The sequence below is a fragment of the Panicum virgatum genome, chromosome 3K (assembly GCF_016808335.1).
Source record: "Panicum virgatum strain AP13 chromosome 3K, P.virgatum_v5, whole genome shotgun sequence".
In the NCBI taxonomy this organism is placed as follows: Eukaryota; Viridiplantae; Streptophyta; class Magnoliopsida; order Poales; family Poaceae; genus Panicum; species Panicum virgatum.
Genome location: NC_053138.1, coordinates 43,785,373 through 43,795,180, shown reverse-complemented (window position 1 = coordinate 43,795,180; position 9,808 = coordinate 43,785,373). Strand labels below are relative to the sequence as shown.

Genomic DNA, 9,808 nt, shown 5'->3' with positions numbered 1-9,808 from the left:
ATCGGGACCCTCGACTGCGCCCCGCATCTCCGCCTCGCTCGAGGGCAGCGAACCTCCCTCGAGCAGGTAACTCGTCTCCGCCTCGCTCGAGGCCACCCCTCGGCATAAGGGACAAACAGCCCCACCGCTCAACCGCCCGCCGTACGGAGGCATTGAATACCAACCACTCCTCCGCAGTGCTCAAGACAGACGGTGTCAGACCGCCATCCCCCACAGTGGCTGTGACCGGAGACCCATCCGCCAACTCCGGTCACTGCTCCGTCATCCCGGGCGCTGTGGCACACTGCGGGAACACAGTTGGTCTTCCTTGTCTCTTCTCCCCCGGCCCGGGGGAGCACAGTTGGTCTTCCTTGTCGCCGAGCATCGCGGAGCATGACGGCGGGCGTGGGCGTCGTCCTTGCGAGTTCCCCGACTGCACCCAGGACGTGTCCGTGTCCTGCAGCGCCAGTTGACGGTGTGGCGTCGACTGTAGAGGTGCGTAGAGCCTCACATCAGGGTGCCGCCGCACAAGTCTTGCCCCGGTCAAGAGCCGTACTGCGTTCGTGGGTCGCCGCCCATGCCCTCTGAGGGTCCTGCGGAGAGGAAAAGTACAAGGGGTAGGTGGCAGAGTGACGGGAGGTGTCAGGCAAGTCTGCACATGGCTCCGCAGACCCGCCCCGCGCCGGGAACAGCGGCACAGTGGCGGGTACGGGCTGATGAGACGCCGGTCACGTCCGCTGTGTGGAATGATGGCCAACGCCAGCTGACGCCCCCTGACACCGTCTACCACCCGCCCCACGCCGTGGAGTGGTTGGCGAGTAAATGCACCTCGTCGAGTCGGGTGGTTGAGCCGCAGCTTCCTCCCGCCGAGGGTGGTCTCGAACGAGGCGGAGATTACTCCTGCACCGAGGCCTTGTAGAGGGCTCGGCTGAAGGAGCCTCGAGCGAGGCGGAGTCCGTCCTCGCATCGAGGGGCTCCGACGGGTGACCCTCGAGCGAGGCGGAGATTTCGTCTTCGGTCAGCCAGGCCTTAGAGGGGCCATACCGTGGTGCTGGGCCGTGGGCCGAGCGTGACTTAGACTTTCCGTACCTAAAGAGACTTCGGTCGTCCGAGTTTGGGAGGATCCGATCCGGGTGTCTAATCCTATTTTGCGCGTGTTGAGGGTGTTTTAACTCGGGGTTAGGGTACCCCATAGTTGTGGTACCCGACAGTAGCCCCCGAGCCTTTGGTCGAGTCAGGGGACTCGGTCAAAGGGTATTTTGGCAATTTTACTCCTCGATGTGATCGATCGGCGTTGCGCTCCCGGCGGGCGCGTCTGGGCGCTTGCCTGGTGGACGTGACAACTCATCGGTCGGGGTAGTGCGTCTGCAGAAAAAGTACTCGGAGGCACACGTTCCTTCTTGTTTTGTCGCGTCAGCGCACTGAGCAGGCCGGGGCCATGATGGCGCCTGCTGCTCTGCTTCCAGTGCTGATGCCGCGCTGTCCCGCGTGCGGGGTCTCAGCCCTGCTTTCCCTAGTTGCCTCGCGACGCGCCGTTCGAGGGCAGTCGGCCAGCGCCGATGCTGCGCTGCTCAGCGTCCAGGGGCTTCAGCTTTGACTTGTTCCGTCATGCCTCGGCGCGGTAACCGAGGGCATCTTTTGCTTGTGAAGCACTGTGCTTTCACGGGCGCTACAGGCCTCGCCCATGATGTTGGGCTAAGGCTTAGCGTCCGATGGGGCTATAAATAGGGGTCCAAGAACTTCCTTGCTGCTCCAGCTTCCCTGCTCTCGCTCCTAACCTCCCTTTAACTTACAATCTTTCCTCCCATTTGCCGTGGCCGACCCCCGGACTAGGTGGTTCAATGTCCTTAAGTTTGAGGCTAGAAGAATGCTTGCGAGCGGTGGGCGAATGCTGGAGAGGGCGTGCTTACCATCCCTCAGCTTCAGTGGAATCAGCAAAAGAACATCAGGCCCATGGAGGGTCGGCTTCTGTGATGTCCCCCAGCCTGTAGGGATGGCGAAGCGTCTCGGGCGCGGGGGTGGTGCTAGGTTTCACCGTCGTTCTGCGCACCGTCCTCGTCAGCGACAAGGAAGCTCTTGGAGAGGTGGCGTCCGAGGGTGCTGTCCGCCAGCTTGGCCCTCCGCAAGGTCTTGGTGGAGGAGAATCCAGAAGAAAGCTTGCGAGAAGGGCATCCCTTCGGACCCGTGCGGTCTGGAGATTGCTTCTCGTGCTTTTCTCGTAGCCCGGCCGAAATGTCGACCAAGGACTTGGTGTCCTTTATAGGCGGCTGCTCCTCCCCAAGACAGGAAAAGTTGCCACGTAGGTTTCGAGCCGGTGACCCTTTGTAATCTTGGTTTGCAAAAAGCAATGAAGTCATCATTTCTTTGGCGCGGCTTGCTTTTTGCTTGTTTACTTGGGGTTTTGTCCCATGAGCTTGTGAAGTTTTTTCCGAGGGGGCGCGTCAGCGCACCCGCGAGTGTAGCCCCCGAGGCCCTGGAGGAGTGGGAACACTCGTCCAAGGGCTATGAGCATAATGTTTGATGGTTGGCTGGGCAGCAGGGTCATTCAGTGTTCATTTCAGCCGGCATCGGCATTCAGCTTGAAATGCAACCAGTGCTCCCTTCGGACCGATTCAAACGACTCACTGAGTGTGCAAGGGGGTACGTCCGACACGTAGTATTTCACCGCCGGGTGGCAGCTGGCTCGTTCGAGGGTATGGCTCTTGCCGGGATGTGCGAGGAGCCCCCGAGCCCTAGCCCATGTGAGGGCGATCAAAGGGGACCCTCGTCTTGTTGGTACGACCCTCGGTCATCCTCTCCGCGAGGAGGAGGGGTGAAACAAGCCATGCTACCTGGGTAGTTCGAGTGAACGTCCGTGCCCCATTCGATAGGGGTTGGCCCGCGGTCCGGAGACACATTCATGGAGTGCTTGTAGAGGTTCGCTAGGCAGGGCTCGGACCTGTTCGATTGGGTCCGAGGGCTCGGCGCACTCCCTCGATGGGATCCCTCGTTCTAGCCCCCTCTGTCTGGCCTCGAACACATCGTAGGGCATCTTGAACTCCGCGTTCGAGGCTTAGGCTTTGTATGAGCATGCCCGGGTTGCCCCTGACTCTATTGATCTGGGGCGGCTGTTGAACCCTCGACGGGCCAGCCTTCGAACCCCTGATTCAGTAGGGCTCGGAATAGCTGTTCCTTCGTTGGTAAGGAACCCCCAGAGGGGAATATTCCATCACAGTTTTCGGCGTAGCGCGCGGAGTCGTGGAGTAATGCGCGTCATGGCCTGATGCGTGCAGGGCAGGCTTGCCTTTTGACGCGGCGCTCTCGGGCAGACGGAACGGCACGGGCGGCCGCAGAGTGATGGGACGCCATCTATAGTGTGCCTGCGCGCTTCGAAGGCCGTCCCGCTGTAATTACTGCGTACGCACGCACGCTTCCGTGATCGTGGGGCCCATCTATCGGCATCAGCGGTATCTACCGCATTGAATGCGGTAGATTTGCAACCGCCGCGGGGAATCCGCCTCGTTGCTGTAGTTAAATAGGGAGGCACGGGCGGGGTGGTTCGGCTTACCTTGCCGTTGCCTTCCTCCTCCTCTCATCGTCCTTCTCTCGAGCAAATAGACAAAAGAGAAAGAGAGGCAAAGAGAGAGAGAGAGAGAGCGGGCGCACCTTCCCCTTCTTCGACCCCTTTTTCCTCCACCTGTCCTCCATCATCGCGATGGCGAAGGTGCAGCTCGTCGACCCGGTGCCATGGGGCCGGTCCACCGCCGATCAGCAGTATCTGGAATCGTTGGTCGCCACCGGGCTGCTCGCGCCAAACACTGATCCGGCGCGCCCGGTGTGGATCGCGCCGAAGTCGGAGACGACGCCGAACCCTCCGAGCGGCTACGTCGTCAGTTTGGTGCGGCTGCACGAGCGGGGCTTCGACGTCCCCGCCGACAAGTTCATCCGCGCGCTCTGCCACCACTACAGGGTGGAGCTGCACAACTTCGCCCCAAACGCCATCTCGCAAGCGGCGGTTTTCGTCGCCGTCTGCGAGGGTTACCTGGGGATTCCGGTCCAGTGGGACCTGTGGAGGCACCTCTTCCGGGGCGAGCTCTACACCGAGTACGTCTCGATGGGGGTGAGGAGGCCCGTCTGCGCTGGGGGCCTGACACTCCAGCTGCGGGGACCGAGGAAGGACGACTACATCCTCTGCAAAATGACAACCAACAACAGCGAGTGGGACCGATGGTGGTTCTACCTTCGCAACGACGACGTGAGGCTTCCGGCGTACTCCGGCAAGGTGCTGCTGGAGAAGCAGGACGCTTGGAGGTATGGGGTATCGCCCCTCGAGCGCCAGGCCAGGCTCGAGGTCTACACCGACGCCCTGCACCGCCTGGCGAACAAGGGGCTGACCGCGGCCATCGTCATCGCCAACTTCCACCGGCGGAGGGTGCCTCCCCTTATGGAGAGGAAGCTTCCTCTTTTCCAGATGACAGGGGACGCCCCGTTCGAAGGTACCTGGATGGTGGAGGAGTTCCTGTCCGATGGTGTGTCCGCTCAGCGAGCGGGGCGGGCGGTGTCCCATCCCCCGAGCAACCTCGCGGACTATTGGAGGGTCTCGATGCGCCCCGACGCGGGGTACATTCAAGTGGTAAATTTCGTTTCCAGGCTTCGACGTTGATGTTGCCCTTTTTTCCTGATCCTGGTCTCGCTCGTAGGGGGTGAGCCACAAAGGATACCCCTCGGTTCCTCCGCTCCCCGAAATCCGAGCTGTGAACCGCAAACTAAGGAGCAGAAGGACGCAGAGAAACAGCGGCGCGACCGGAAGAGGAAGGAGAAGGAGGCGAGGGACAAGGCGAACCGGGCACTGGAGAAGGAGGGCAAGCCGCCCATCCCGACGCCCGACTCCACACCGGAGCCGGAGTCTCCGTTCTCGGCAGCGACGGGCCAAGTCAATTACTCGATGTGGCTCGAGTCCGACACAAAGAGGGCCGGGGGCCGGTCACCGGGCCAGCGTCGGGCCAGCACCGAGCCCCCGGTGCAGGACGAGGGCGAGGAAACGCACGCGCGGTCACTGGTCGAGGGGTCACCCGCACAGCCGGACGCGGGGACCCTCAAACTGGCGTCCCCACCGAGGGGTCAAACCGGCCCGGGCGCGACATCCGGTGATCGATCGGCGGGAGCCAGTGGGTCATCGCGGGCCCCGAAGAGCGGCTCGAAGAAGCGCAAGCTCGACGCCGCATCAGGGTATGTTTCCCTCCGCTTGTTTTCTGCTTTCTTGCATGCTACTCCTCTCCAGTTCTGACGCTTTCCCCCTTGGCTCAGCATGAGAGTCCCTGCTGCCCGGACCGCTCTGCTGGCGCCCACCAAGGCCCTCAAGAGGGGGAGGTCCGCGACGCCGAGCACGGCGCCGCAGCTCTCGAGCGGGGGGCCTCGGTCGGCAGCGGAAATCGCCGAGGAGCTCCGGGCGGCGATGGCCCGGGGGGCTGCGTCGGCCCGCGCACAATTGGGCGTGAATGTCGCCGGTTGGCATGGCGTGAAGGACGCCATCTGGCCGAGCGCCAAGGAGAAATCCGGCCGGGGTGCCGAGGCAGAGACCGGTCATGGCGGCGAGGAAGGCGCCGCCCGGCCGGACACTGGTGGAGAGGAGAGGACTGACGGGGCTGCGCCGGAGCAGCCCGTTGATCAGGTGGAGAGAACAGGCCCCGTCCCGGAGCCCACGGAGGCCAGGGATGAGGGAGCCACGGTGATGGAGTCGGTGGTGCCGCCGGTGCTAAGTATGGTTTGTTTTCAAATAATTGCTAAGTATGGGGGTTAAACAAAGTTTAAAAGACCTACTCTAACATAAGAGGAATAAAAAAATGCTAATGTACTAATTTTTACAGTTTGGGGAACTTATGGAATATGTCAGTGACCGTTTTTTTAATGTTCAATAGGTTTTGGAGGGTGAAGACAACTATACAAGGGAGTGGTAGCATGCTAAAATCATGATCTTTCCATTCTGTATCTGAAAAATCCATACATTCCAGTGCTCCCAAAATGTTGAGTACTGTTAGGCAGCTCCTTGATTTGAGAAAAACTCGAAAAGTTATTCTCTAACCTGATGGGCTCCTCCCTTTTCGGAGGGCGAGGACCCAGAGTAGTTAGATCTATGAGGGAACCATAAGCTTTGCATGCCTCCATTACAGTGTCATATGACTTTGCAGGAAGTTCAAGACCTTGGCTGCAAGCCCTCATGTACATCTCATAGGCAAGTTTTGGTTTACCATCTTGTACAAGAGCTTCAATCAACATCTGATATGTAATTTCATTTGGTTCAATGCTCCGCATTTTCATCCTGTGAAACCACTCAAAAGCAGTGCCGCCTATATTGTTCCTCACACATGCGCTGATTATTGCGTTGAAGGTTACAACAGTTGGCTCAATCTGTTTTGACACCATATCGTCAAGAACAGCATCTACCATAGCATGATTGCCCTTACCAATGTAAATCGACACCAAAATTGTATATGCATACAGGTTTGGTTTAATGCCAACTTTGCACATGTGTTCCCAGACTCTCAAAGCCTCATCATACAGCTTGCCTTTCTCAAGTGCACTCAGCAATGCTCCATAGGAAACTATATCTGGTTTCAACCCTTTCTCTATCATTTTCTTGAAAATATCCACTGCAGCCGATGTTTCAGAAGCCCTTGAACATGCAAGTAGAACTGCATTCCACTCTTTGCTTCCAGGCTTCAATCCCTTCTCTTGCATCTTGTCAAGCAGCCTAACACCCCACCTCCAAATGCCCCTTCTCTTCGCAGCATTCAGCAGAATGTTGAAATGTGACATGATCAGCTCATAAGACAAATTGTTCGGCTTTGGCCCTTTGTCCAACAAATCCTCATAAATCTCAAGAGCTGCCCACCATTTCTTAGACTTGCCCATCAGCCAAATCAGATGGTTGCAGACAGACAGGCTTATCTCCCCATGACGCTCACGAATCCTCTGATACAGCTCCTTGCTAATGGCGTAATGTTCCTCCCCAGTGCACGCCCAGACAAGCCGCTCATAATCGCTCCTTTCTGGCCTGACATCTGCTTCATCCATGGCAAGGAGAACCTTCAACACCTCACCGACCGGATTCTGCCCACTGACGAGGGACCGCTGCATTGACATGTAACACACCCGGACAGTGAGCTTCTCAAACTTGACAAACTCCTGCTCCCATTCGTCATGGTTCCCCACCAGCTCACCCTTCTTGTACCTCTCCCTGAGCGTCACAAAGAACTTGATGGCTGCAAATGCATCCCCGGCCTTCTTGTAGGCCGACATCAGAGTGGAGTATGTTGCTGTAGTCGGCACAAGTCCCCGGCCTTCAATTTCGGCGTACACCCTGAAGACATCGTCAGTCTTGCCCTGTTGAACATAGATGGACATCAGGGTATTGAAAGTCACAATGTTTGGGGAGATTCCCTGCGCTTCCATGTCAGCGAGAACAGCCTCAATCCGCCCGAACTCGCCGCAGTTCTTGACCGCGCCGAGGAGGCAGTTGTACAGGAATTGGTTGAGCTTGACCCCTCTCCGCTTGAGACGCTCAACAACGGCGAACGCGGCGTCCAGGCACTTCTCCTTGCCGAGCCCCCGAATCACGGTGGTGTACACTTGGAGGGGCAGGAGGCCGCCCTCGCCGCCGCGGTCTTCCAAGAAACCCTTCACCAGAAGCTCCACGTCGTCGGCCGTTCTGGCCTCACGGAGCATCGCGGTGACCGCGGCGACGTCGACGCCCGCGCTTCCCGACGTCCTGCGGCCGCCGCCGCCATCGCCGGTGGTGATGTCAGCGCCCCCAGTCACGAACTGCGAAGGTCCTAGAACGGGACACGTCACATCTCCGAAGCAAAGGTCCGTTTTTGAAGCGGAGCACAGAGTCCAGGCGTACCTCGGCGGCGACCCTTCGGGAGCGGCGGCCGGGCAGCGGCTCCGGCGGAAGGTGGAGCAGCCGGAGGAGGGAGGAGGCGCGCCCTTGGGCGGCGCCCTGCTGCCTGCGTGGGCGGGGGACGTGGCCGGCGGCGGAGTGGAAAGCGGCCAGGGACGAGGCCATGGTTACTGGTGGCGGGCGTCCGGGCACTCGTGGCCGCTGAAGAAGGCTATCTGTTTGTGGTGTTGAGGAGCAACCAGTCACCAGCTCGTGGTTGGAGGTAGAGCTGGCACTTGGGGTGGGAACCGGTCCGGCAAATTGGTCCGGTCCGGTTTCGGTTTGGGCCGCTACCAAATCGGCTCAAATTCAAAATTTAATTTTAAATTTAAAAAATAAAAAAATTTTAAAAAATTTCTAAAAATATTTCAAGTGCGACGAATCTAATGGTTTTAAATTTTCTCAAAATTTTGTTTGTTTAACATACTTTTCGGGCATTTAAAGTTAAACCAAAAAACAAAAGGAAAAAAATGAGACAACCCATTAAGGCCCACTTGGTAAACCGATCAAACCGGCCGGTAAACCGGTCAAACCGGCCGGTATACCGTTCCAAACCGGTTGCACATGTGATTTTGAATTTGGATTTGATTCAAACCGGTCAAACCGGCCGGTATACCGGTTCAAACTGATTACACATGTGATTTTAAATTTAGATTTGAATTCAACCGGTTTCCACATGTTTCCGGTCAAACCGGTCCGGTAAACCGCTACCGGAGGGCAGCGGTTTGACCGGACCGGTCGGGATTATTACCCCTGGTCGTGCATCGTGCTGGCCTGGCCCGTCTCTCTCCTGCCTGTTGCCGTGTCGGATTTAGATTTCTAGGCACGGTTGGCACATTGTGCCATACCGTCTCGGCACGACAAGTCAATTATCAAGCCCAAACACGGCTCATGGCACGCCGGTACATCTCTGTGCCGTGCCGGCCCAAGCACGGCCCTCCAAATACTTGCAATAGAATTTATATGTATCGATGCAGAAATGTTACTATTACAATTAGGAAGCCCATAAACTATCGATGGTAGAAAAATTATGTAATTTTCTTGAATGAATAATATTTCCTTCCATGATTGTTGTTAATTAGAAATGGAGATTAACTTTTATAGTAGAATAATATGCTATGTACCAGCCGATGTGCCGTTTTCGTGCCATGCCGGTCCAAGCACAGCCCAAAATACGGGCCGTACCATACGGCCCGTCGTGCTGAGATCCTAGGCACAGCACGGCCCTCGTGTTCGTGTCGTGCCGGCACGGCCCAAAATATTTTAGGCCTTGCCAAACGATCGTGCCGCAGCCTGCCCAAAAATGGCACGGCCCAAGTCCCAATTCTAGTTGGAGGCGTTGCTGCCTCCATGGCACTCGAGTGACCTGTCGGTGACTCGGTGGCACCCAAGTCAACAACTTCAAAGTAGCCTCGTTTGGGAGGGGCTTTAGGGCCCGTTTGGGAGCACTCCACTCACAAAACAGTCACTCCACTCCTCTAACTCCACTCCACCACTTGTAGTCCATTTTGTTTGGGAGAGCTCCACTCCACAGATCTCAGAAGCCTAGTTCCCACTGCCCCACCGGCCCAATATGCAAGCAGCGGCCCAGCTCGGGCCATCTAAACTTCTCTCACTTCCACGCGGGTCCCGTTTGTAAGTTATCTTCTACCTCCATCTCCACCCTTCCTGTTCTTCCACCCTCCTCCCGTGTGTGCCCCAAGGGCTCGCCCGCCCTCATGGCGCCGGCGTTGCTGTGGTGCTCGGCCAGCGCCAGCGCGGCCCCAGCGCGGGTGGCGAAGCTGCAAGTGCCATCCATGGCGGCGACGTGCGACACGAACCCCGGGGGCCTAATGTTGCGGAGGAGGCCGAGTGCGGGGGCGAGGCTCGGCGGGATTAGCGATTCCTGGTCAACGGCGGCGAGCCCCGGCG

General features: G+C 58.0%; 1 protein-coding gene across 1 annotated transcript; it reads right to left on the bottom strand.

Moving 5' to 3' along the window:
* Window positions 1–5,816: 5,816 nt before the first annotated feature.
* LOC120699253 (protein LOW PHOTOSYNTHETIC EFFICIENCY 1, chloroplastic-like) lies at window positions 5,817–8,085 on the bottom strand. Its single transcript, XM_039983183.1, has 2 exons — window positions 7,862–8,085; window positions 5,817–7,779 (listed from the first exon to the last, which is right to left on the bottom strand). Exons 1-2 carry the CDS (start codon window positions 8,021–8,023, stop codon window positions 5,926–5,928), a joined length of 2,016 nt encoding a protein of 671 aa, XP_039839117.1. The 5' UTR covers window positions 8,024–8,085; the 3' UTR covers window positions 5,817–5,925.
* Between the last annotated feature and the right edge of the window lie 1,723 nt (window positions 8,086–9,808).